The 27,534-nt window shown below is 54.6% G+C and overlaps 1 protein-coding gene across 2 annotated transcripts; it reads left to right on the top strand.

Annotated features, from left to right (window-relative positions):
• Positions 1-10,735: 10,735 nt before the first annotated feature.
• On the top strand, positions 10,736-27,247 carry LOC106857045 (calcium/calmodulin-dependent protein kinase type IV-like). 2 transcript variants are annotated; one of them, XM_088179347.1, is made up of 12 exons: positions 10,739-10,866; positions 13,910-13,988; positions 14,285-14,347; positions 17,274-17,356; positions 17,429-17,501; positions 18,318-18,408; positions 18,491-18,565; positions 19,787-19,862; positions 20,873-20,999; positions 23,888-24,040; positions 24,597-25,020; positions 25,108-27,247. In XM_088179347.1, exons 1-12 carry the CDS (start codon positions 10,769-10,771, stop codon positions 25,257-25,259), a joined length of 1,494 nt encoding a protein of 497 aa, XP_088035473.1. In that variant the 5' UTR covers positions 10,739-10,768; the 3' UTR covers positions 25,260-27,247. The 2 variants fall into 2 exon arrangements, with proteins under 2 accessions (XP_014738358.2, XP_088035473.1); XM_014882872.2 differs by having other exon boundaries at positions 10,736-10,866; positions 24,597-27,247.
• Positions 27,248-27,534: the final 287 nt, after the last annotated feature.

Raw genomic sequence — 27,534 nt, 5'->3', positions numbered from 1 at the left:
TTTTCCCTCATCCTCTGCCGCTCAGTGATCTCATCACCACATCCCTTTGGGGTCCGTTTATTGAGAATCTTCCCAACATTTTGCACCCATTTATTGAGGATTTCCCTCCCATCCTCTGCCACTCAAGGATCCCATTTCCCCATCCTTTTTTACCCATTTATCGATGCTTTCCCCCCATCTCCTCAACCTTTTGCTGATACATCACTGATTATCCCTCCATCCTCTGCCATCGCCCATCTCCCATCCTCACCCCGCACTTTTTGGCTCCTGTACCGACCTTTCCCCCCAGTTCAGTGGCACCACGTCCCCACCGGGTCCCGGGGCACCCCGAGCCGGGCCGGAGGCTCTGGCAGCGGCGGAGATTTGGCCGATTTGGCCGATTTGGCCGATTTGGCATTCAGCGGCGGGAGCGCAGCCGTGGGGCCGGCGCCGCGTTATTAAGGGATTAGCAGGTTGTCTTGGCGCTCAATTGTAGATAAGTGCCGCGGTTTGTATTATCTTTTCACGCTGCACCGCGAAGGATGACAAAGAGACAACATGGGTGTCATGGCCTTCAGCATATCATTAAGGGTAATTTGTCTTGCGGGGAGGGGGAGGCGAAGGGAGAGGGAAGGAGAGGAGGCGAGGGAGGACAGGGAAAGGCAGCCTGGGAGGAGAGAGGGGATTAAAAACTAAGAGAGGAGATTAGGAGTGAAATGGGAACTGTATGGAGAGTCAGCCAGGCGGGGAGAGGCCGTGGCCGGGGAGGGGAGGACCGGGAGGGGTTGGGGGTCACCCTGGGATCGGCTCCCGGTGTCGGGGGGCTCAGGAAAAAGCGGGGCTGGGATAGAGGAGGCAGGATGGGGTGGGGGCTGCACAGACCCTCCCTTTTCTCCTGCACGGAAGAGCCGCAATCCCTGCCCAGCCTCTGTCATGTACATTCATCTAGAGTGAGGAGACGGCTCCAGCCGGGTGCCCCGGGAAGCGGGACACACCCCAGGGAATCCGGGGAATCCGGAGAATCCAGGGAATCCACCCTCCCTCCATCACTGACTGAGCAGCGCCACCAACCCTGGGGTTTCGGGGGTCTGGGGGCACCGCGGGGGGGTCGGAGCACGGTGGCATCTCCTGCTCCTTGTGCCACCCCACTCCTGGGTGTAACCCTGTTGTAACCCCACTGCTCGCAGCCTCCCCATCGCCCTGTGCCCCACGGCAGCAGCTGCTCCCCCCTCGCCGAGCTCCAGAAGGCAAAGAAGCAAAAGGAGGAGTAGCAAGGGGAATTCTCAAGGCCCAGGGCCGGGTTCGGTCAATCAATTAATCAATCAATCAATCAATCAATCAATCCATGAGGAGCACCGGCGTGGGAATCGATCCGTCGGGGAGATGGGAATGGGGATGTGCCGGTCGCTGCCAGCCGAGCTGGTTCGAGGGAGGAGCTGCGGTGGCAGCTCCTGCTCACCCTGCGCCCCTTCCCGAAGAACTCGGGGTGGGCAAATCCCTGCGGGGTGCAACTGGATCCGGACCATTCCTGCCATACCTGGACACCGCTGTGATCTCCCAGGTGCCACCGCTGTGCCCCGACCTCTCCCTCCATTGCAGGGACCGGGTCTCCGGGGGCTGGGGACGGGATCGTCCCGCATCCCCTCCCGTCCTCCCTCCCCTCCCCTTCTGATAATCCTATTTTTGAACCAGGGGATTAGGATCAATACTTCACTCCTAATGCTGTGGTAATACAGTGTTACACCGCCAGCGCCAGTTCCCTGCTGAAACACTTAAGGTAGTTTAAACCCATTTGTGCCGGGGAGTGCCGTGAATCCACAACGAGCTCCTCGCCCGGCCCAGCAGAGCCGGGTGCCAGCCTGGGGCTGCCCGCACGGTGCTGCCCGTGGCCAGCCCTGGCTGCTCCTGGTGGCCCAGGGAGCCCAGGATGTTTTTGGACTCCAAAAAAGGCCACCCGGGGCAGGGGCTGTGGGCATCGGGGCAGAGGTTGTTCGTCCTGGGGATGCTGCTGATCCCAACGTGCCTCGTGCAGGGATTTCTCGTGGAAGGATCCCTCGTGCAGTGGAGCCCTGATGGCTCCCCAAATTCTGAGTGTCCCCGGCTCTGTGTGCCCCCGGCTCTGCCCTGGGTTCTGGGTGCCCCCAGTTCCGCGTTCTCCCCGCTCTGGGTGTCCCCAGCTCTGTCCCGCCAGCAGCCCCTCACTGGCCCTGGGGCTGAGGGATCCTGTCCATTCTTTGCTCCAAATTGGCCGAGGGGTTTGAGCAGCTCCCGGGAAACAGAAACCAAAACATTTTCATCCCGCGCTAATTCATAATTAGCTCCGTTTTTATTAGGTGCTAATGGAGAGCGGGGATTTGGGATGCCTGGCACAGCTCGGAAATGCTGATTCACCCAGAGACTTTTCCTTTTCTCAGGCCGGAGCCTGCTCGAGGCAGCTCCTGGTCAAAAAATTCCAGCAAACTCCAGGAATATCTCGGGAGCCGAGCGGCCACTCCGGCAAACGCCATCCCTGGGATGCAGGGATCCAGGGCACAGAGAGGGCTCTGTCCCCTGCGCACAACACTCTGTCCCCACCTGGGGACCTCTGACCCCCAGGAGTCCCTCACAAGGTCCTTCCCTCCTCTGTTTCCCAGGAATGGGATGCTCGTGACATCTGGGATAAATTGGTCCCATCCCTCGCACTGGGGAGGATCCGGATCCGACCCCTCTGCCCTGGGTACTTTTCAATTAAAACCAAAATATCCCCTAATAACCCACAGAGGGGTTTTTATTTCCTTCCTTTCTTTAATTTTTTTAATTTTTTTTTTTAATAAATCTATTATGAGAAGCTTAGAGATGGATGTAAAACCGGCAAGGGACGATTTGAGGATTAGGGATCGGCGCGTCCTGGTGTGACGAGCAAAGCAAGGACAATCCTGATGGGGTTGGGAAAGGAACACCGAGCCCAGCTAGGCCAGGAAGGGGGAAAAACGGGAAACAGGGCTGGGAAAAGGACTCAGGGATTGCTGCATCCAGCGGAGCAGGAGAGGTCCCGGCCGACGGCTCCGGAAGCAGCAGCGAGATCCCAAATCGGGACCCCCTGCGCTGCTCCCAGCAGCTCCCGCCCCCCGCATCCCGTTTAGCATAAAAGTCATTTTGGTCGGGGACCCCCGGCTGCTGCTCCCTCATTCCCAGGCATCGGGGCCCCCGCGGGATCGCTGCGCGGGCCGAGCAGCGTTTAACCCCCCCGCCAAGGGGAATTGGCTGCTTCACCGTTTCCCTGACCCCAAAAAGACAATGAAATCGTGCACGAAACCAATAGATTTTAGCCACAGGCCTGCCGAGAGGCGAGAGGAATAAAATACAGATGGAGCCTCGTGCGGCGGGGATGGGAATGGATTCCGAGCGGGAGCCGGGACGTGCCGGGGCTGCCCCGGGTCGGGGTGAGGTGACCCCCCCTAAGTCCGTGTGCTCCTCACAGCCACGCTCTGCGTGGCTTTTGGCGCCCAATTCTGCATTTCCTGGTAAAAAATCCCTAATTTCTGCCCCGAGTGTGGCGCCTAGCCCGAATTTAGGAGCTCTTTCGGGTGGTTTTTCTGCAGGTTTTGAGCAAAACCTTCTGCCGGGTGATGGAGCTGGGATGAGGCGGGATGGGGACACGGGGACACGCAGAGCATCCCGGGCTGGCTCATCCCGTATCCCTGCGGAGCTGGAGCCCTCAGAGGCTGCTCATCCTCCTGCCTTAACGCACCACCTCTATTTATTCTGCTCCTGTAACTGTAAAATTGATTTTCTTGCAACAAGCCGCTCGTCTTTCACCACCCAACGCACCCAAACGCTCCGACATAAGACACTGGCAATTTTTAATTAGTTTCCTTTCTCCCTCTTTCCTCCCCGAGCAGGCATGTGGAACCGGAACAGGGCAGCCCGGAAAGGAGCGAGATCCAGAGGTGACAAAAGCACTTTTTATCCTTGATATGATTATTAATAATACACTCGTTTACCTAACGAGGCGGGAGCGCGGGGGGGTGGCACAGGGAGGTGATTAGTGCTCCCTTCATCTGCGGGGATGCAGGAGCAGCTTGAACCGCTGGAATCTTTAAATATTGGCTTGGAGCAGCCCAGGGGTGCTGCTCCCCTCCCCACAAAACCCCCCCCGGCCCCCAGCCCAGCCCTGGCTCCGCTGGTGGCTTTGCTGGTACAATGTGGTGGGTGCTGCTGGTGTCCCCTGGGTCTGGGGTGGAATTTGTCAGGACCCCCCCAACACTTCCATGTGAGTGACCCCAGCCCAGGATTATCTGGAAAACCCACAGGGCTCATTACACCCCTCTGATAACGAGCCTGGAGTAATTAAAACCTCACTGCGTGGGCTGGGGGAGCCCCTCTGCTCTGCCAGGCTCCCCCTGCCCCTCCAGCCCCACAGGGGATGCTGAGACCCCCCAATTTGGGGGTCCCACCACCCTGTGCTGAAGCTGCCACGCGTCCTCTGTCACCAACACCCTGGCTGGAGGTCACAGCCCCGTGTCCCTCGTGGGTGGCAGAGGTGACCGGAGCCCGAGCATCCCGCTGTGGGAAGGGTCCCCGGGAGCAGGGAAAGGGCAGAGGGGCTGCACGGAGGGATCGAAGCCTCTCTGCCCCCAGCAGCAGCACAGGGACGCGTGTGCGCCCCGAGGGGCAGCCCGGGAAAAAGTTACTGGGATGGGGAGGGGAGGGAAAGGGAGAATGAAAAGGGGGGAAAAAAAAAAAAAAAAGAAGAAGAAGAAGAAAAAAAAACGGAAAAAAGGGCAGGAAAGTCCTGCGGCCTTTTGCCTTGTCAGTTCTCCGTCTGCTGTCACTCAGCCGCCGAATTCTCCTTCAAGTTGTCATAGCGAGGCTGGCGGGGATTATGCCGCGGCTCTGTCCAGAATTGATTCATGTGGAACGCGTGCTTGACGGGCGGAACCGCTGGTGTGAGCGGGAGCCGCTGAGACCCCCGATTTTCCCACCTTCCTCACACAATCTGGTATTGTTTGGCCGCAGCCTTAGTGATCCCTGCGCCGGGGCTGTGACTGACACAGCTTTGAGGCTCTAAGGCGTATTTTGAATTTCTAAAACCTCTCAGGAAGTCCCCGGGGTGCCTTCTGCCATTGTCTTGTTTCTCCTTTCGCCTTTTTCCCTTTCCACCCCGAACCCCTCCTGCATCCCCCACCTCCTCCTCCTTTTTTTTTTTTGCCCCTTCCTCCCCCTAATTCCAGCCCCTCAATCCCTGACACAATCTGGTTTTTTTTTCCCCTTTCCCCCTATGTTTACGCTCCGACTCTCTCCGGAGCTGCTCAGCCACTTCACAAACACGATTTAAAAAAAAAATTAAATAAATAAAACAGAGAAAAACTAAATAAAGCTCTAAAAGTTCCCAAATCCTTGATCCGCCGCGGAGAAGGGGAGCTTTACTTGTTTGCTTTTAATCAGCTGACACAAACCCCGGGATGTGTTGAAAAATAATAATAGTAGAAATAAATCTTCTGCCGAGTCATAATAGAAATAAATCTTTCACCTAATCTTAATAGAAATAAATCTTTTACTTAATCTTAATAGAAATGAAGCTCTCAGCTAATCTGTGGTGAGCTTGTGTCCATCCCACTGCCCGTGCTGCTCTGGCTGTCCATGCCCGTCCATGCCCATCCATCCCCATCCAAACCCATCCAAACCCATCCAAACCCACCCATCCCTGCTGGGGTCACTCAGAGTGACCATCCCATAGGATCTGGATGAGGAATTTCCCTCTGGACAGAGTTTTCCCACCCAAGGAGAGCAGAGCCCTCGTTCCCCTCCTCGGGCCGGGCTGTTCCAGGTGCAGGGTCCAGCTTTGTCCCTGTCACGTCCCCTGACCCCTCCGGGCTTGGCACTTTATAACCATTTCCCATTTCCAGTCTTAATCTTATAAGAATGAATTGAGAATGACCAGTGTAAATACACAGGTGCCACTGGGAGCAGAAAGCACTCTTTAATCTCGGATATGAAAACAATTCCCTGCTCCTCGCGCTGGCAATCAGCGAGTGCCATCAGCGCCGCGCTCTCCCCGGGAACACGAGAGCTTATAAATATGAATTAGTGCAGAGAAAATCTACTCTCTTACCTAAAGCTAAATGTTATCTGGGTCCCTTTCCAGCAGTGGCTGACATTTCCAGAGTGCTTTTAGTCACATCTGCGGGAAGACAACTCATTTCTTGTCTTTAAAAAAAAAAAAAAATAAAAAATAAAGAAGGAAGAGAGGGTGAAAGGGAAGAAGGAGGAAGTGGAGGAGGATGCAGGGAGATGCTGGGAAAGAGGGAATGCTGAATGCCTGAGCCTCCTCTGGAGAGGGGAGATGCTGGGTGGGCTCTGGGTTGGCTCCTTGAGGTCTCTGGGATGAGGATGGAGCGGCTGGGGAAGCCAAAGCCCCGAGGAGGTGGCACAAGGTGGCTCTCAGGTGTCACCTGAGAGAGGCCTCGAAGTGTGGGTGCTCCTGGCCGGGGCACCGAGCAGCCCTGGGGTGGCTCAGAGTGCTCCCCACTTTCTGTTTGGGATGGGACACGAGGAGTGGGGTCCCCACCTGGCCCCTGGAGCCGTGACAACATCCAGTGCCACAGGAAGGGTGAATCCCGAGGGATTGGTGCCACAGCCCTGGCACGGAGCCCCTGGGCTGTCCTGGGTGAGGGGAGGCTGGGAGGGGTCCCACAGGGATCCTCTTCCCAAAATCCCGGTGATCCATGGCCAGGCAGGGCTGGAGCAGCACCAGCGGAGCTCCCACAGCAGCAGGGGCTGATCCCAGGGGAGGAATCGGTGCTGGGAACATCCCTGGGGACCCCTGGAAAATGGGAAGGGTCAGCACCCACGGTCAGGGCCCTGCCAGAGCTGGGGAAACTGAGGCACGGCGTGGGAACTGTTCCCAAAGCTCGGCTGAGGGGATTTCCATGGAAAAAGAGGAGATGAGGGGACAAGGAGGGGTCCTGGGGGTCCCCAACAGCAGGAGCCTGACCCAGACTCGGGGCTCCAGCACCTCTCCTGCCTCTGCCTCGAGGGACCCCCAGAAAAGCTCTAAAGTCCCCCCCAAAAAGCTCCAAATCTCCCCCAAAAAGCTCCAAATCCCCCCAAAAAAGCTCCAAATCCCCAAAAAAAGCTCCAAATCCTCCCGCAGAGCCCGCGATGGGGCAGGGGCTGCAAACCCCCTCCCCGTGCCCGGCTCTCCCCGCAAACTCGGCTGCCAGGGAAGGCTCCAGAGCCCGGCTCGGGAGGCTCTAATGGGATGCTTAAGCCGCCTTTTAGGTTTTTAATGAGCGGATCCCGGCAGGAATGCTAAACACGGGCAGGTACAGCCCTGCCTCGCCGGCAGCCGCGCGTGTTCCCGTGTCCTTGTCTGGCTCAAGTGAGCTCTGACCTCATTTGCTTCGCGCCGTTCAATTAACGAGGCGAGCGGCGCTGGGGGGAAGGGGGGGATGCCGGGGAGGGGGGTGGGGGGGGAGGTTCACCCCATGTATTAATTTCCATTTTATGTTCCAAACAATTGAGCAGCACACGGAGGCAGCCGGTCCCTCGCGGGGCCGTTCTCAGATTCTGCTTTGCCCGCGCTGGGATTTGTCCCAGACCCCCAGCCCGAGGGGTTTGGGGGTTTTGGGGGGATGGTGGGGATGGTGGGGACCTCGCTTCAGCCTCGCCATCCCATTTTTCCACCCTGGAAGGGCCCATTCGCCGTGTTTGGATAATGTCCCTCCATCTTGTGCTTCATCCGGAACGTCGATGGCTGCCAATGAGACAGAAATGATTGGGAAAAGGGCGAGAGAGGGAGAGAAATGTTTCCCGGGATGTTAAAATAGCCACTTCAGGCGCCTAAATTTATGCTGCTCAGAAATGGATTTTTAGTCCAGGGTAATGAGAGAACAAAATAATTAATTCCTCTCCCGCAGACAAAAGGCTGGAGGCGCGGATCCAGCCCCACCGTCCCACCAAGCCGGCAGAGAATGGGGCAATTCCCGCTGCCAGGGCTGGAGCTGCACCTTGGGGATTTTGGGGTGTGCGGGGGACGGGGCTGCCCCGTTCCCATCCCCGTCTCCCTCTGGATCCAGCTCCGTGCCCCATCCCGTGCCCACCCATGGGTGCCTGTGGGGTTGGACCCCTCGCCAGGAACCCAGAGATGAGATTTCCAAAGGGAAGGAGCTGCCAACACAGCCCCCCACTCTTTGGGGATGAACGGGGGGATTGTGCTTGTTGGGGATCGAGTGATAAATATTAATTATGCAAAGCAGCCTCTCTCCAGCCCACCCTTGTCTCCACAACATTCCAGGACTGGGAGAGACGGAGGCAGAGTCAATTTATTCACGGAGCAGGTCACTCCCTGTACGAACATCCCTTTCAAAAGGGAGTTGCAACTGGAGGAGATCAAGCAGGGCTGAGTTTGCCTCCCTCAGATATGATAAAATATTCTAATAAATACTCGGGGAGCCCATGACAAGGAGAATGTTTCGTGCTGGTGAAACCTTCATGGCGGGGCTTTTTGGGGGGTCTCCTGTTTGTGCTGAGGGATTTGAGGGGTTCTGGAGCATCCTCAGGACCTGTCTGTCCCTCAGTCCCACTGGAGGGTCGCTGTCCTGTGGCATGATCTCCCTATTTCCAATTCTTAATAGAAAAACATAAAAATCTGCTGTTTCCTCGCCTTGGGTGTTCAGGAGGGATTTCCTGCTCCCTTTGCTGTGGGGAACTCAACACCCCACAGGGCTCCCCAACAGTGTGGGGGGGCCCAGACACGGGGACACGGCACCCCAGCCCTATCCCCACTCCCACCCTGTTCCTGGCCCCATCCCAGCCCCATTCTTATCCTTCTCCTATCTTCACTCCCATCCCATTCCTGGATTTATTCCATCCCCACTCCCATCCCATCCCTGGCCCCATCTGAACACCATCCACAGTCCCAGCCCAGTCCAATCCCTGGCCTCATCCCATCTCCTTCTCTAACCCCATGTCCATTCTCATTCTGTTGTTCCTGGCCCCAATCCTGGCCCTATCCCCACTCCCATCCCCATTCCCATCTCATCCCTGACCCCATCCCAACCCCGTCCCCACTCCCATCCCATTCTCAGTCCCAGCCCTGCCCTATCTCATCCCATCTCCATTCCCGTCCTGTTCCTGGCCCCATCCCATCCCCATCCCAAATTCCAATCCCATTCTGAACCCACCCATCCCTATTCCCATCTCATCCCCCTCCTCCAGCCGGGCCCCACCATTCCCAGTCCCATTCTCACCATTCCCATTCCCACCATTCCCAGTCCCATTCTCACCATTCCCATTCTCACCAGTCCCAGTCCCATTCCCACCATTCCCAGTCCCAGTCCCACCATTCCCATTCCCACCATTCCCAGCCCCATTCCCACTCCAGGCCCGTAACCCAACCCCTCTCCAATCCCAATCTCAGCCCCTCCCCATCCCCTCCCACCTCCCCATTTCCCATTTCCCCCCCGCCCCCCCCCCGTTCCCATCCGGTGGGCGACGGCGTCACCGTGCGGCGGCTCCGGGCAGCGCCCGCGCCCCCCGCCCGTTCGAACCCCCCGGCCCCGGGGGGTTCCGGGCTCTGCCTGCCCGCCGGGGCACAGCCCGGCCCCGGTGGGTGCGGGGGCTGCGGGGCGGGATGGGGGGCGCGGCTCCGGGGGGGTTCCGGCTGCTCCCGGGGAGCGGCCGCGGTGCCCTCGCCGCGGGGCCGGCTCCTGTGGGGTCGGGGCCACCCGGACTCCTCGAGCACCGGAGGGGTCCCGCAGCCCCGGGGGGGGGGCGAGGGGCGGAGGGGGGAGTGCAGTGGCGGCTCCGGGCCGGGGGGTGGCACGGCCGAGCCAGGCGGGAGCGCGGCGGAGCCGGTGATGTTGCCTGGGAGGGTCCCGGTGCTCGGCAGCCCCGGCCCCGCATCCCCACCTTCCTCTCTCCCTGCAGCGCGGCGTTCCCGCTTCCCGGAGCCCGGCAGCCTCTCATTCCTGCCTCCCGGTGCTGCCCGGTATCCCCGCATCCTCCCGGTGCTTCCCGGTACTCCCACATCCTCCCAATCGCTCTCTCCCGGTGCTGCCTCGCATCCCTGCATCCTCCCATCGCTGCATCCCGGCGTCCCGCTATCCCTGCATCCCTCCATTCCCGGATCCTCCCATCCCTTTATCATCCCTGCATCCCTCCATCTTCCCATCCCTGCATCCTCCCAGCCCAGCGCCGCTCAGAGCCCCGTGAAGCCTCCCCCGAGCAGCTGAGCCGTGACGCCCCATTTTGGGGAGCAGCGGGGGGGCCCGCACGGGCCCGGGGGGCTGCGGGGAGGCTCAGAACCAGCCCCGTGCCCACCCTCGGCACGGCCGCTCCGCGCCGGGGATGAGGCAGCGCCGGGGGGGACACGAGCGGAGCCGCAGGTGACGGTACGTGCCGGGCCGAGACCCCACCCCAAAATTACCCGGGGGGGGGTTTGGGGGAGGCTGCAGGAATCGGGGTGCAAATCAGTCCCAGCCTGCCGGGGGGATCCCCAGACAGGTGGGAATGGGGTGGGAAAAGGGAGAGAAGGGTGATGGAAAAAGCCGGGGTGGGGGGGACACATCCCAGAGCGGGGGGAATTATCTCGGAAAAGGCATCGTACGTGCCGGGTGGGAAGCGGATTTGTGGCCGTGATTCCGTGGCGCTCGATAATCCCGAGCTCTGGCTTTTCCCGAGCCATCTGGGCGCTCGTGGAAGCGCGGGGGGGAATGGGTGGGGGTGAGGCCGGGGGGCTGCTGCGATCCATGCTGGGGTCTCCCCTTCCCAGCAGCTGGCGGCAGCTCGCAGCCCCCAGCCCACCATGCCGTCTTCCAAGAGCGGGAGCGAATTCTGGATCGATGGATCCCACCGGGAGGCGGCACTGGAAGATTTCTACGTCGTGGGCCCCGAGCTGGGACGGTACCGGGCGGGGAGAGCGGACAGGGAGGGGCTGGGAGGGGCAGGAGCCCCCCTGGGGTGGGAGCGGGTCCGGGCTGGGACTGGGACTGGGTTGGTGGAGAGAGGGCTGGAGGGAGGCAGGAGAGATGGAGGGGAGCAGGAGGGATGGAAGGATGTGGGGAGGGATGGAGGAGTACAGAAGGGATGGATAGGGGAGTTGGAGGGATTCAGGGGGGGTGGATGAGGAGGAATGGGGGTGCAGGGATGCAGGAAAGGATGCAAGAAGGGACGGACAGGTACAAAGGGGATGGATGGATGGATGTGGGAGGAATGGATGAGGAGGGATGGAAGAATGGAGGGATGCAGGAAGGGATGGATGTAGAGGGGCCATGGAAGGGTGGGAGGATGGATAAGGGGGGTGGGTGGTGACAGACCCTCCCCTGTTGTGTAACCTGGTGCTTGGACTGTGCTGTGATGTTGCAGCCACGGTCTGGGAGCTCTCACTGGGGGTTTGCAGGCTGGGCCGGGTGTCCCTGGGCCTGTGGAACTGGATATTCCTCACCTCCATGGCAGTGGGATCATGGGGAGTCCCATCTCCCCTCCGAGCACCCCAAGGTTTTGAGGGTGGACAATCAGGGTCAGGCAAAGGCCAGGCAGTGCCAGCCTCCACAAAGAGTCTGAATCCCCAGCTCTGGGTTTGGGTGGAGAGCCCACCTGAGAGCTGTGATCCCGGGTGAGGTGTCCTGGTGCCCCTCAGGTGCCAGGGGGTGCCAGGGGGTGCCAGGGGCCCATGGTGGGAAGGTTGTTGGTCCCGTTTGTGGGGGCTCTGGGCTGTGCCAGTGTGGGGAGGCAGCGCTGCCTGGGAGCCCTGGCTCTGGAGCAGAGGGGTTTGGTGGTTCAGGCTGGGCCAGTCTCAGCTGCCACTGGGTTTCCATCCTCAGAGAATCCTGAAAAGCAGCAGTTTTGGTGGAAGCAGGAATTTAAGGGTTTGTATCGAGGTGTGGTCACATCACACCTCGTGCTGGCAGCACAGAGGGGTGTAGGACAGAAGGACAGGCCTGGAGCCCCTGGAATGAATCCATCCATCCCTCCATCCCTCCATCCATCCATCCATCCATCCATCCATCCATCCATCCATCCATCCATCCAGTTTCAGCACCAGATTTAAATCAAGCTGCTCTCAGTCCCGGAGCCACTCACTCACAGTGTGTTGGGATCTGGCTGGGACTTGGGATTTGGGAACCCACTCACCATGCACAGCTCTCCCTTAGGGCCTCTCCTGGTAAGGTTGGACGGGGCTCTGGCCAGGAAGCCCCAGGGAGCAGGAGAGGGATGGAAGGAGCAGGGCAGGGATGTGGGGACAGCAGGGAGGACCCAGCCCGGGGCTGCTGCCGGCCCTGCACGTTCCAGCCTCTCGGCAAATCCCATCGTTCGACATTTTCCAGTTCATCTGGAAAGCAAATGCAATTATCTCCCGTCGCAGGCAAGGCTGATTGCGGATATTTATTTGAGGCCTTGAGCGGCGGCTGCGGGGGCCGGCGGGGCCGGGGCCCGAGGTGTGGCGAATTCCGGCGCGGATCCGTAATTGGGGACGCGTGAGGGGCAGCGCCACGGGCACAGCGGGCACAGGAGCCGGCCCGAATCCTCCTAAACACCGAGCCGAGAGCTCCTAAATGATCTCGTTAACGGCAGGAATCGGGCTGGGAATTGTCCGTGCGGAAAAATGTGGAGGGAGGGTGAGAGAACCTGGCTGGGATTCTGCTGTGGGGAGAGGCTGGAGGGTCCTGCCCCGTGCCCAGCCCAGCTGGGAAATGCCCAGAATAACCTGGTGGCTTCTCCCTCTGGAAAAGCGTTGTTGTGGTGGTGGCAGCAGCGGCGATGCCATTTTGGGGTCAAATCGCAGCTTTTGCTCGTTCTCCTGAGCTGGAGCACGTGGTGGCCGCCCCTCCCCTCCCAGCTGCAACAATTCGCTTTCCAAATCCCTTTTTCTCTGTAAACTGAAAGTTTCAAGGAGAACGTTTGGCAGAAGGGAGGAAATGTTTTGGAGCTGGGCAGGGTCGGGGTCCAGCTCGCAGCTGGATCCCGCAGCATCCCGGAGGAATCTGGTACCCGGCGCTGCCGTTGCCATGGGAACGCCGTTCCCAAGTTCAGCCGGATGAGTTGCAAAATCTGCTCTGGGTTTGAAGACAAATCCCTCTTTCAGGAGAGCGCCCGGGAGCGCGGGGGATGCAGCGAGGGCGGGGGGGGGGGGGGTTGGTGGGTTTAGAGGAGGTTTTGGTGTGAAAATCGCTGGTTTTGGGGATCTGATCTTGCCGCGCACCTCCAGGCGCTGCCTGAGCTCCGTCCGAGAAGGCGGCGAAGCCAAAGTGCGATAAAACTCCTCCGATTACCCCGGGGGCAGGAATTAATCTGCTGCAGGAGCCAGGCAGGAAGATGAAATTGCAAATGGGCTCCGGAATGGCCCGGAGCGCTGGGATGATTTCATCGTCCAGAGCTCAGGAAACGCGATTAACCCGAGCTGAGATCGCCATCGGCCGAGGGGCGACTGTCCCCGTGTCACCCGAGGCGGTTTCACCGGGCTGGGAGGTGTCTGGTGTCGGGAATCGGCCGGGACGGGGACCCGGCAGTGTCGCTGCTGTCACCGAGCGGGGACACGGCGGCTCCGTCCTGTCGTGAAAGCCGCTTAGGGATTTAAACCCCCTGTAGAACTCGGGTTTTAATTAAAGAGCCTTAGGATGCAGGAGGAGGGTGCAGGAGGAATGGGATATGGGAAAGGGATGCATCAGGAGAGGGTGCAGGAAGGGGATGTGGGGTGGGGATGAAGGAGAGGGGTACAGGAAGGGAATTTAGGAATGAGGGGGGATGCAGGAGGAGGGAGATCGATGAAAAATGAGATCCAAGAAGAGGGGGCTGCAGGAGGAAGGGAATTCAGGAGGGGGATCCATGAAGAATGGGATCCACGCTGAGCTCCCAGGGCCTGGCACAGCCTAAGGAGCTGCTGGGGGGCACGGGGGGAGCGAGACCCCCAGCTCTGTGCCAGCCTCACATCCCCCTGCCCTGCCAGGGGAGCCACCTCGGTGGTGTTCAGCTGCCAGGAGAAGGGCACGGGAGCTCCTTACGCTGCCAAGATCCTGAAGAAAACGGTGAGTGAGGCAGGAGAGGGGCTGGGGGAGCACCAGGGAGCTGGGGGAGGGCTGGGGGTGTCTCTCCTCCCCTGCCCCTTGGCACCAGGACGGGCGTGGGGCTGGCACCGGGCATCATTCCCACAATCCGGGGGTCCCACATGTCCAAAAGCGCTGGGATTTGGGGTGGGGCTCTGGGACAGACACGGGAATGTGCTGGGAGTAATGGGGGGGGGGGGGGTCTCTGCGTGGTGGGGAGCCAGGGCCAGGCCTGGCAGTGCAGGTGACACAAGCTCTGTGTGGGCTCTGCTTCCCAGATCGACAAAAAGATCGTGAGGACGGAGATCGGGGTCCTGCTGCGGCTCTCGCACCCCAACATCGTGAGTAGGAGCCCCGTGACACAGCTGCCACCTCCCTTTGGGACCGGGGGTCTGCCCCAGACTCAGCTCAGTGCTGAGGGAATGGCTGGGATTTCCTTGGCTGGGATTTCCTTGTCCTCATCCCATCTGGGTGCAGGATGAAGGCATCACCCCATGGAAAACCCTCCCTGCCCCCCACATCTCCTCCCTGCCCCCCACATCTCCTTCCTGCACCCCACATCCCCTCCCTGCCCCCCACATCCCCTCCCTGCACCCCACATCCCCTCCCTGCCTCACTGACAGCCTCCAGGTGATTCCCCACTCGCTGCCACATGAAATTCCTGCTCCTTGCAGCTCCTTTGAGCTCCCAGCTCTGATATCCAAGGCCAAGGACTCCCCCGTCCTCCCCCTCCCCACGCCCTGGCTTGAGATTTCCACCAGGCAAGCAATTTCCATCGAGGAGATCAAATGAATCCCAGGGAAAATTGCTGCTCTGTAATGAATCCTGCCAGGGGAGATAAAAGGAGAGGCCGGGGCCGTGGGGGCTGGGGCCGTGTCCTGTTCCCTTGCTCAGCATTCCAGGGATAATTCCTGGATATTCCAGGGAGCTCCAGAGGGATAACGGGAGTGGGGCTGGAGTGATTCACAATGCCCAGAGCGGATCTAATCCTGCCTGGGCCAGCAGAGCCCCTCTGGAATGCCAATCCCAGCCTCCCCAAAAAGGTTAATTCCCCACTGTGTGGTGTCACCGGGAAATCGGAAAAGGATCTTGGAGAGCTCCTGAGTTAAGGAAAGGACACAAAAAAAACCCACCTGGGAGCTGCTGTGGGGCTAAAGGGTCGGGACAGCCCTGATCCTGTTGGGATTGTGATCAGGACATCGCTGGGACATCACGGGGACATCGCTGGGACATTGTCGGGACATCCTTGGGACATCAGTGGGACATCCTGGGACATCGCTGGGACATTGTCGGGACATCGTTGAGGCATTGTCGGGACATCACTGGGATATCACATCGCTGGGACATTGTCGGGACATCGTTGAGGCATTGTCGGGACATCACTGGGACATCTGGGACATCGCTGGGACATTGTCGGGACATCGTTGAGACATTGTCGGGACATCACTGGGACATCTGGGACATCGCTGGGACATCACCGGGATACTGTCAGGACATCACCGGGACATTGTCTTGTCGCTGCAGCTGCAGCATCCCTCAAACCCTGGGCACGGCCACTCCCAGCCAATCCTCCTCGGAGCTTTACTCTCTGGAGAAACCCCAAAACCTTCATGCAAAGACATGAAACCAAGAGAAATCCCAGAGATAAAGAGGTCAAAGCACTTGGGGACAGTTTGTCTCTAAACCTCTCAGCCAGTTCGGTGTGGGTCTGTTTTGGGGTGTTTCAGTATTTCGGGGCAATTTGGTGCTTCCGCCTCTTCCATGGGGACATTTCCCCCATCCCAGGACATCTGGGATAACAGCCAGGATGGGAATCACGCCCTCAGAGCAGCTCAGGTGACTCCAGCCGGGCATGGGAAGAGGATCCTCTCTGATGTGTTATCAGGAACGCCACAGAAAATCCAATTTCCGCCCTCCCCTCTCCTCGGAGCCGTGCAGGAGGATCCAGCCCGTTTGAATATTTAAATCCCCGAGGTTTCCATGGGGTTGCGCTCATCCCAAGTTCAAGTGATGTTTGAAGAGGAGCTGCTCTGCTCCATTATTGCCGCTATCGTGCGGCACCGACCTCGGCAGCGGCTGATAATAGGATTGTAAACTTTTGAAGTTAATAGGAAAATTATAGTGCTCCGTGTATTATTATAATGCAATAAGCTGCCACATAGTGTCTCTCACCCCGCGGGGGATCAGGGCTTGTCACCCAGCCTGGCAAGGGAATGATTAAAGCCCCATGAAATTCGTGGTGTCACAAAAGTCTTTAAGAAGCATGAAATTCTTGGGTTTCCATTTTTTTTTTTTTTTTCAAAAAGAGGAGGAAAAAAAAAAAAAAAGAAGGAAAATTGCATTTGGATGTTGCTTTAAGAGAGAATTGTTAATTCCAGATGGGCTGTGGAGGCACAAAGGGCTCGTGTGGGAGCCGAGTCACAAAAAATCGGGAGGAAAACACGAGTTTGGTGCCTCTTGTGCTGCAGAACAATCCAAGGGACATTCCCAGAGCTTTGATCCAGGAGTGGCCGTGACCTGGCAGGGTGTGCTGGGCTCTCCCTCCTCCAGCCAGGTGTGCAGGACCAGGATCCATCCCGGGGGATGCAGCCCACACTGCAAGGCTGGACAGGAGCTCTGAGGAAAAATTGAAATGTTCTCAGGGAGCTCCTCGTGTGACAAACAAGCTCGGAGATGTGAGGGGGGTCAGGGCTCTGCACGTTCCCACATTCGTCTTTGGTCCCTGCTGAGTGAGCGAGGCTGCTGTGAACAGTTAAAAAAAAAAACAGGGGAAACAAATCGAGAGTGGGGGAAAAACCAAATGGAGGAGGGAAATGTTTGCCCTGAAAGAATCCTTTACCCACTCCCTGGTGGTCACAGCCTCCTCCTGGAGCTGCCAGGATGCATTCCCACATCCCATATCCCATAAATCCCACATCCCATATCCCACATCCCATATCCCATAAATCCCACATCCTATATCTGATATCCCATATCCCATAAATCCCACATCCCATATCCCACATCCCATATCCCACATCCCATATCCCATATCCCACATCCCATATCCCACACATCCCAAATCCTGCATCCCACACCCTGAAATCCCACACTCCATATCCCACACCACAAATCCCAAATCCCACACCCCAAATCCCACACCCCACACCCCACAATCCCCCACCCCCACACCCCAAATCCCACACCCCACACCCCGAATCGCACACCCCACACCCCAAATCCCACACCCCAAATCCCACACCCCAAATCCCCGCTGTCCCTTTCCAGATCAAGCTGAAGGAGATTTTTGAGACGCCCTCGGAGATCGCGCTGGTGCTGGAGCTGGTGACGGGGGGAGAACTCTTCGACAGGTACAGGGATGGATCCCAGGGGATGGGGAGGAGGAGGAGGATGGAGGGGCTGAAGGCTCCGTGTGCCCACAGGATCGTGGAGAGGGGGTTCTACAGCGAGCGGGATGCGGCGCACGTGGTCAAACAGATCCTGGAGGCGGTTTCGGTAACGGGACCGTGGGGATGGACTGGGGGTCCTGGGGGTGGTTTGGGGTGGAACTGGGGGGCTGTGGCCAAATATCCCTGGGGAGAGGGGCCTGGAGCTGAACTGATCCCAAATATCCCTGGGGAGAAAGGCCTGGAGATCCCAAATGTCCCTGGGGAGAGGGGCCTGGAGCTGAACTGATCCCAAATATCCCCGGGGAGAAGGGCCTGGAGATCCCAAATATCCCTGGGGAGAGGCACCCAGAACTGAACTGATCCCAAATATCCCCGGGGAGAGGGGCCTGGAGCTGAACTGATCCCAAATATCCCCGGGGAGAGGGGCCTGGAGCTGAACTGATCCCAAATATCCCCGGGGAGAGGGGCCTGGAGCTGAACTGATCCCAAATATCCCTGGGGAGAGGGGCCTGGAGCTGAACTGATCCCAAATATCCCTGGGGAGAGGCTCCCAGAGCTGTCCCCATCCCAAATATTTGTGGGAAGGGGCTCCCAGATCTGTCCCCATCCCAAACCTCCTTTGTCCCCTCGCCCTTGGCCTTCCAAAGGCACCGCTGGGAGCAGCTGGATCCACTCTTAGAGGGGGGGATGAAGAGGAGGAAGGAGGAAGGTCAGGGCTGCTCTGCATCCCCGAGTTTCCATGGCAACAGGAGGGTTTAAAAAACAGGAATTCCGAACTGGAAACGGATCCAGCACAGCTGTGGCTGTTTCAGAGTCAGTCCCGATTTTGTGACAGGTCCCCAGTTGCTGCTGCCACCTCCCAAATCCTGACCAGGGCCATTCCCTCCCTTTTCTCATCCCATTTTTCCCTTTTTTTTTTCAGTATTTGCACGAGAACGGAGTCGTGCACCGGGACCTGAAGCCGGAGAATCTGCTCTACGCTGACCTGTCCCCCGATGCACCCCTCAAAATCGGTGAGTTGGGGACCCTGGGGAGGGGCTGGTGGCACCAGAGGGGATCCCTGGTGACAATGCCACTCCCTTGTGTCCCTGCAAGGTGACTTCGGGCTCTCCAAGATCGTGGATGAGCAGGACACGATGAAAACCGTGTGTGGGACACCGGGGTACTGCGGTGAGCGGGGACAGGATGGGAGGGAGGGACATCGGGGAGAGGGAAATGGGGACAGGAGGGACATTGGGGGAGAGGGAAATGGGGACAGGAGGGACATTGGGGAGAGGGAAACGGGACAGGAGGGACATTGGGAGAGGGAAATGGGAATGGAAGGGACATTGGGGAGAGGGAAATGGGGACAGGAGGGACATTGGGAGAGGGAAATGGGAATGGAAGGGACATTGGGGAGAGGGAAATGGGGACAGGAGGGACATTGGGGAGAGGGAAATGGGGACAGGAGGGACATTGGGGAGAGGGAAACGGGACAGGAGGGACATTGGGGAGAGGGAAATGGGGACAGGAGGGACATTGGGGAGAGGGAAACGCGAATGGAAGGGACATTGGGGAGAGGGAAATTGGGAATGGGAAGGACATTGGGGAGAGGGAAACGGGACAGGAGGGACATTGGGGGAGAGGGAAATTGGGAATGGGAGGGACATTGGGGGAGAGGGGAAATTGGGGAAGAGGGAAATTGGGAATGGGAGGGACATTGGGGAGAGGGAGAAATGGGGACAGGAGGGACATTGGGGGAGAGGGAAATGGGGACAAGAGGGAGGGAAGGACATTGTGGGGAGGGGAAAATTGGGAAGGGGAGGGGAAAATTTGGAACAGGAGGGAGGGAGGGACGTTGTGAAGAGAGGGAAAATGGGGACAGGAGGGACATTGTAAGAAGAGGTAAAATGAGGCTGGGGGGGACATTTTGGCGAGAGGAAAATTGGGGACAAGAGGGACATTCCAGGGAGTTTTCCCCGCCTGAGGCCGGGCACAGCTCGGTGCAGGGACGGCTGGGGCCGTGCCACACTTGGCTGGCACAGAACCACATTCATCCCTTTCCCCACATTTCTCCTTTTTCTCCTTTTCCTCCCCATTTATATCTTTCCTCCCCATTTATCCCTTTTCTCCCCACATTTATCTCTTTTCTCCCCATTTCTCCTTTTTCTCCACATTTCTCCCTTTCCTCCCCATTTCTCCCTTTCCTCCCCATTTCTCCTTTTTCTCCCTTTCCTCCCCATTCATCCCTTTCCCCCACATTTCTCCCTTTTCCCCACATTTCTCCTTTTTCTCCCCATTTCTCTTTCCCCCACACCTGCCCGTTCCCATTGGGATTTTATTTTTCCCATTGGGATCCCCCCCCCGCCCTTTCCCCCTATGGGTGCATTTGACCCCAAATTTTCCTTCCAGCCCCCGAAATCCTGCACGGGTGTCCCTACGGACCTGAGGTGGACATGTGGAGTGTGGGGGTCATCACCTACATCCTGTGAGTGTCACACACAGCCAGGGGACACGCAGGCTTCGTCCCCTCGGGGGCAGTGCCAGGGGGTGGCAGTGCCAGGGGGTGGCAGATGTGTCCCACCATGGGTTTGTCCCCGTGGTGGCAGTGCCAGGGGGTGGCAGGTTTGGTGACAGTGCCATGGTGGTGGCACGGTTTGTCCAGCCATGGGTTTGTCCTCTCGGTGACGGTGCCATGAGGTGGCAGGTTTGGTGGCAGGGATGGTGACAGTGCCAGGGGGTGGCAGGGTTTGTCCCACTGTGGGTTTGTCCCCTTGGTGGCAGTGCCAGGGGGTGGCAGGGTTGGTGGCAGGGTTGGTGGCAGGGATGGTGGCAGGGATAGTGGCAGTGCCAGGGGGTGGCAGGGTTTGCTCTGTCATGGGATTGTCCCCGGGGCAGCAGTGCCGTGAGGTGGCAGGGTTGGTGGCAGTGGCAGTGCCAGGGGCGTGGCAGGTGTGTCCCACCATGGATTTATCCCCTCTGACAGTGCCAGGGGGTGGCAGGGTTGGCAGCAGGGCTGGTGGCAGTGCCAGGGGGTGGCAGTGTTTGTCCCGCCATGGGTTTGTCCTCTTGGTGGCAGTGCCAGCGAGTGGCAGGGTTGGTGGGAGGGTTGGTGGCAGTGCCATGGTGGTGGCAGGGTTTGTCCCACCATGTGTTTATCCCCTTGGTGGCACTGCCAGGGGGTGGCAGGGTTTGTCCTGTCATGGATTTGTCCCCTTGGTGGCAGTGCCATGATGGTGACAGGGTTGGTGACAGGGTTGGTGACAGGTTTGGTGACAGGGTTGGTGACAGGTTTGGTGGCAGTGCCATGAGGTGGCAGGGTTGGTGTCAGGGTTGGTGACAGGGTTGGTGGCAGTGCCATGAGGTGGCAGGGTTGGTGTCAGGGTTGGTGACAGGGTTGGTGGCAGTGCCATGGTGGTGCCGGGTTTGTCCCACTCTTGTCCCCTCGCTGGCAGTGCCAGCGGTGCCAGCTGTGTCCCACCGTGTCGCTGTCCCCAGGCTCTGTGGCTTCGAGCCCTTCTTTGACCCGCGGGGGGATCAGTTCATGTACGGCCGCATCCTCAGCTGCGACTACGAGTTCGTGTCCCCCTGGTGGGACGAGGTGTCCCCGAACGCCAAGGACCTGGTGAGAGGGGCGGGGCTGGCACCTTCTTCATGTTATTTTGTTTTATTTTGTTTTGTTTTATTTTATTTTATTTTATTTTATTATTTTATTTTATTTTATTTTATTTTATTTTATTTTATTTTATTTTATTTTATTTTTCTTTATTTTATTTTATTTTTCTTTATTTTTTACTTTTACTTTAACTTTTATTTTTATTTAATTTAGTTTTATTTCATTTCACTTTTTAACTTTATTTTGATTTTTTTTTACTTTATGTTATTTTATTTTAGTTTAGTTTTATTTAATTCTTCTTTTTTCTTTTTTCTTTTTTCTTTTCTTTTTCTATTTTTTATTTTTACTTTTATTTTTATTTTTACTTATTTTTATTTTTATTTTATTTAGTTTCATTTCATTTCATTTTTTTACGTTATTTTGCTTTACTTTTTTTACTTTATTTCATTTTACTTTATTTTAGTTTTATTTATCTTTTCTTTTTTTTATTTTCTATTCTTTTCCTATTTTTTTAATCTTTACCTCCTTTATTTTTACGTTTACTTTTATTTTTACTTTTAATTTTATTTTTATTTTTAATTTTATTTTATTTTTACTTCTACTTTTATTTTTACATTTATTTTTACGTTTATTTTTATTTTTATTTAATTTCGTTTCATTTTTTTACTTTATTTTGCTTATTTTTAACTTTATTTTAGTTTTATTTAATTCTTTTTTTCTTTTCTTCCCTTGCCTTCCCTTTTCCCTTACTACATTTGTATTTATTTATTCAGTTTAAATTATTTCTTGCATACGTTTATTATTTCTTTGATGATTTCATTTTTATCCCTTCATTTATTAATTTCTTTAATTCTGTTCCTGTCACTTTTTATTTATTTATTTATGATTTCATGCTTATCTATTTATTACAAATTTTCATTTTTTTATTTATCACTATTTTCATTATTGATTTTGCTTATTTTATGATTTTATTTTTACCTATTTATTGCATTTATTTCCTTTTATTTATTAACCACATATTTTCATTTCTTATTTCATGCATTTCATTTTTTTCGTGTATTTGCTGCACATATTTATTGATTAAATTTATTTATCACACATTTCTATTATTTCATTTATTTCATTATTTATTTACTATTATGTACCCTTAATTTCTTTGATTTCTTTTATTTATTCCTTATTTTCAAGATTGAGTTTACAATCTATTATATATTATTTATTATCATTGATTTATAATCAATACACCTGATATAATTATTATAATTCCTTCCTATTTTATCGTGAGCTACTTGATTTTACAATTAATTTTACTTCTTTTTCTATTTATTCCTCACTTTCATGATTGATTTTGCGATTAATTTTACTTATTTTTAATTCCTTATTTTATATTTATTACATTTATTATATTTTTATTATATTTATATCATCTATAATAGCTATATTAAAATATTATACATTATAATATTATTATAATATATATATTTATATATCATAAATAAAACTTTCTATTACATAAAATATATTATTTATTATATTTATTCCTTATATATTTATTATTGATTTTATGATACACTATATACTATATATTTATTATAATTCTTTCTTATTTTACCATGAGTGACTTAATTTTATGCTTAATTTTAATTCTTTATTTATTCCTTATTATTACCTTTATTATATTTGTATTTTTATTATATTAAATAGAATAGATTAGAATATTCATTACATATAAAATATATAATAATATTATTATATAATAATATACAATATGATACTATATAGTATATATAATATACTATACTATACTATACTATATATTATATTATATTATATTATATTATATTATATTATATCACATTATATTATAATATAATATATTGCATTACATTATATTATATTATCTATTCTATATAATTATATATTAATATTATATAATATAAATATAGAAAAATATATAAATTGTATATTATTATATATTATATATTATATATTATAATCTATATTTATAGATAATAAATGTAATTTCATCATATTTAAATTACATTATTTATTACATTTTTTATATTATTTATTCTACTTATTCCTTATTTTCACTATTTAATTAATGCTTTATTATAAGACACATAATGTATTTAATAAAATTGTTTCATTTTGCCATGGGCTGGTTTGAAATGCGCGCCTGCGGTGCTGTCACTGCTGTCACTGCTGTCACTGCTGTCACTGCTGTCACTGCTGCCACTGCTGCCACTGCTGCCACTGCTGCCACTGCTGCCACTGCTGCCACTGCTGTCACTGCTGTCACTGCTGCCACTGCTCTCAGTGCTCTCATCTCTCTCAGCTCTCTCAGCTCTCTCAGAGCTCTCTCAGCTCTCTCAGCTCTCTCAGCTCTCTCAGCTCTCTCAGCTCTCTCAGAGCTCTCAGAGCTCTCTCAGCTCTCTCAGAGCTCTCTCAGCTCTCTCAGCTCTCTCAGAGCTCTCAGAGCTCTCTCAGAGCGCTCTCAGCTCTCTCAGCTCTCTCAGCTCTCTCAGCTCTCTCAGCTCTCAGCTCTCTCAGAGCTCTCTCAGCTCTCTCAGCTCTCTCAGCTCTCTCAGCTCTCTCAGAGCTCTCTCAGCTCTCTCAGAGCTCTCTCAGCTCTCTCAGCTCCCTCAGCTCTCAGAGCTCTCTCAGCTCTCTCAGCTCTCTCAGAGCTCTCTCATCTCTCTCATCTCTCTCAGCTCTCTCAGCTCTCTCAGCTCTCTCAGAGCTCTCTCAGCTCTCTCATCTCTCTCAGCTCTCAGAGCTCTCAGCTGTCTCAGCTCTCTCAGAGCTCTCTCAGAGCTCTCTCATCTCTCTCAGCTCTCTCAGCTCTCAGAGCTCTCAGCTGTCTCAGCTCTCAGCGTTGCTGTCGGTGTTTCCAGGTGAGGAAGCTGATGGTGCTGGACCCGCGGCAGAGGCTGACGGTGCAGCAGGCGCTGCAGCACCCCTGGGTCACCGGGAAAGCCGCGAAACTCGAACACATGGACAGCACACAGCGCAAACTGCAGGAGTTCAACGCCAGGAGGAAACTCAAGGTCAGGGACACCTGGGGACACACCTGGGGACACATCTGTCACACTTGGGGATACACCTGGGGAAATATCTGGGGACCCATCTGTCACACCTGGGGACACCTGACACACCTGGGGACACACGTGTCTCACCCTTAGGGACACGCTTGTTGCACCTGGGGACACACCTGTCACACCTGTCACACTTAGGGACACACCTGTCACACGTTGGGCACAGCACCCCTGGCATCCTGAGGGAGAGTTTGGAGCTGTGCCAGGGGCTTTGGGATGGATTTTAGGATGGATTTTAGGACGGATTTTGGGATGGATCTGGGATGGATTTTGTGATGGATTTGGGATGGATTTTGGGGTGGATTTGGGGATTTTAGGGGAAGGTTCCTCCTCCAGAGGCTGCTGGGCACTGAATTCCCTCAGGGAACGGCCCCGGCCCCGAGGCTGCCCCAGCTCCAGGAAGGCTTGGGGTGTCCAGGATTTTGGTGGGTGATCCCCTCCAAACATTCCATAGTTCCATAATTCCATAATTCCATAATAATTCCTTAATTCTCTGCCTCTGTCCCAGGCTGCCATGAAAGCCGTGGTGGCCTCCAGCCGCTTGGGCAACCACGGCCACCACGACTGTTCCCGCAGTGGCCGCGGCCAGGGGGGACCCCGGGGTCTGGCCCAGCCCACGGGCACCGGTGGCACCGAGGCTGGCACGGAGCTCAGCGTGTTCCAGAGTGACCACCCCACCATGGCCACAGTGGCCATGTGCCAGAGTGACCACCCAGCCACGTGCCAGAGTGACCACCCTACAGTGGCCCCAGTGGCCCCAGCGTTCCGGAGTGACCACCCCACCATAGCCACAGTGGCCACGTGTCAGAGTGACCACCCAGCCACGTGCCAGAGTGACCACCCAGCCATGTGCCAGAGTGACCACCCAGCCGTGTTCCAGAATGACCACCCCTCCATGTCCCCGGTGTTCCAGAGTGACCACTCCACCGTGTCCCCCGTGGCCTCAGTGGCCGTGTTCCAAAGTGACCACCACAATGTGTCTCCAGTGGCCATGCTCCAAAATGACCACCCAGCCGTGTTCCAGAGTGACCACCACAATGTGTCTCCAGTGGCCATGCTCCAGAGTGACCACCCAGCCGTGTCCCCAGTGTTCCAGAGTGACCACTCCACCATGTCCCCGGTGGCCCCGGTGGCCCCGGTGGCCGTGCCAGGCTCTGGCTGTGACAGTTAACGGGCCCGGAGCCTTGGCCCCGAGAGCCCCGAGAGCCCCCAGCCCTGGTCTGGGCTCGGGAACATCCTCGTGTCGTGTCCTGTCACCCCCGGTCACTGTCCCTGTCACCCGAGGGGTCGAGGTGGTGACTTTGCCTTCCCACCCCGCAGCACTTTGGGCTGCTGTGACTCGGAATGACCCCGAAAAACGAGGAGCAAACAGCAGAGCTAAGGAAGATTTCTCATCCCAGCTTTTCCTGCAAAGCAGCGAGTTGTCTTGGAGGGGTTCCTGTAAATAATCCTGAAGGTTTTTCTTTTTTTTTGGATTTTGCTGCCAAAATGCAGCTGTGACATCTCCAGCGCTGTCACCGGCCCAGCTGTGGGGTTGCTGCTGGGTTAGGAGGGGTTTTAGGAGCCTTTGACCCCAAATGTTTGATCCTCTACAGGGAACAGCCCGTGCCAGCGCTTCCCTTGTTGTTCCCAGGCAGCAGACGAGCCCTGGTTGTGATTTTTTTTGGGTGTGTTCCCCACCCTCAGCCTTGCTGTGCATCCCTGGTGGTGGCCACAGGGCTGGGAATGCTGGTCCAGCCTCCCCTTGGCGTTCCAGATCGGGGATTGACACAATTTTAACACAAGAATTTACAAAATTCTTCAATATTGTGAGATTTTTCCAGGTAGCTGCTGTTTCCTGAGGGAGGACAATGAGTTAATACCTTTTTAATTTTTATTTTTTAATGAAATCAGCAGACAAACTTCTTGAAAAGGAAATTTTTTTTTTTTAAGGAAGGAAACAGGATAAGTATTTTCAGATTTTAATACAGAGCAAGTGACTGGACAGGAAAAGCCATATTCCATGTGGGAATTATAGTGGGATCCTGCCAGGTTTGAGCCCTAAGGCAGCAACCATGACCTGCACACTCACATTTTGGGCTTGGAATGGTGTGTTCAGGGTAAAAATCCCACCTGGAGGAGAATAAATTAATACAGGAAGTTCTTTCCCTTAGGACTGAGGAGCAGAATTGAGCAGTTGGGGCAGGAAGGGCAAAAAAAACCAAACAAAATTGGATGTTTTGCTAAAGGTGAGGCAGCGGTGACAGACCTGAGGGTGACAGAGTGGGGTCAGGAGGTTGAGGTCAGAGCAGGAGGAGGAAAAAAGCATTTGGGATTTATCTCCAGAAATCAAAAGTGCTCCGAGTCAGGATCCACCCCAGAGCTGGGTGGGGCTTGGGGAGGCAAAGACAGCAGAGAATGGGGGGTTCAAGGGGGGGATTTAATCGGGAAAAAAATATCATGGCTTGAGCAGAGCTGCACTTTTTTAAACCCGAGTTTCTCTTTAGTGGGGAAGCAGCTGCCCAGTGAGGTGTCCCAGGGGGAAACAAAGCTGCTCATCCCGTGGGGCTCTGCAGCACAGGGAAATTCTTCTTTTTCCTTTGCTTTTTTTGCAGGAGGGGCAGTTTTGCCCTCTCCTTTTTCTAATCCTGAGGGCTGAGCCTTGCAGGGTGCTCAGCTCCAGAGTCCATCCCACCCTCCCAACTCCATGTGGGGTCTCTGAACTCAACCTGGTTGTTTCCTAACCCAGGCTTAAAGATTATTTTGTATCCTTTGACACAAAATGTTGATTAAAGCCCCTGGCAGGACCGGGCTGGGCACTCCCAGAGCCTGCCAAGCAAAGAAAAAGGCTCAGTGACAGTTCAGGATTCCAAATCCTGCAGGAAAATGGGAATTATAGTTGCCAAATCAATTATACAAAATATCCCCTGCAGCGGGAGGAAGGATGGGGCTTGCGAGCAAAACCAGATCGGGAGTTTATATTTTATTATTATTATTATTATTCCACAGGTATCTGCATTTAAAGATAGGGAAAATGCACTCCTGGGAGCGGAGGTGCGTGTGGGTCTGTTGCTGTTTGCAGAGTGTGTTTGAGTGACTGCTTCAGTGTGGTGGTGACACTTCTGACAGCCAGGTGTTTATAACCGAGTAGAGACAGTGAATAAAGCATCAAATCTCAGAGCCAGGGCTCCGTTTTCACTGTTTTCCTCGGAAATTTCCTCGGAATGCTGGGGCTGAAGATTGGAGTGGAATGGGTTGGGTTGGAAGGGAATTTAAAGATCATCTCATCCCAACTCCTGCCATCCTCAGGGACACCTTCCAGTGTGTCCCAAGGTGCTCTAACCTGGCCCTGGGCACTTGCAGGGACGGGGCAGCCACAGCTTCCCTGGGAATCCCATTCCAAGGATTTTGGATTAGATCCACCTTGGATTGACCCTGCGGGGCGTGGGTGGTGCCCCGCGGGTGCT

This window comes from Sturnus vulgaris, chromosome 26 (genome assembly GCF_052056855.1).
Source record: "Sturnus vulgaris isolate bStuVul1 chromosome 26, bStuVul1.hap1, whole genome shotgun sequence".
NCBI classification, from domain to species: Eukaryota; Metazoa; Chordata; class Aves; order Passeriformes; family Sturnidae; genus Sturnus; species Sturnus vulgaris.
The sequence above is the reverse complement of the archived record's forward strand: the minus strand, read 5'-3'. Positions and strand labels throughout refer to the sequence as shown.

Excerpts from the sequence above, each read along its gene's own strand:
- LOC106857045 (XM_014882872.2), top strand. The coding sequence starts at position 10,769 with ATGCCGTCTTCCAAGAGCGGGAGCGAATTCTGGATCGATGGATCCCAC. Across the intron at positions 10,867-13,909 it reads GTGGGCCCCGAGCTGGGACG|GGGAGCCACCTCGGTGGTGT; the intron begins GTACCGGGCGGG and ends CTGCCCTGCCAG. Across the intron at positions 24,041-24,596 it reads ACGCCAGGAGGAAACTCAAG|GCTGCCATGAAAGCCGTGGT; the intron begins GTCAGGGACACC and ends CCTCTGTCCCAG.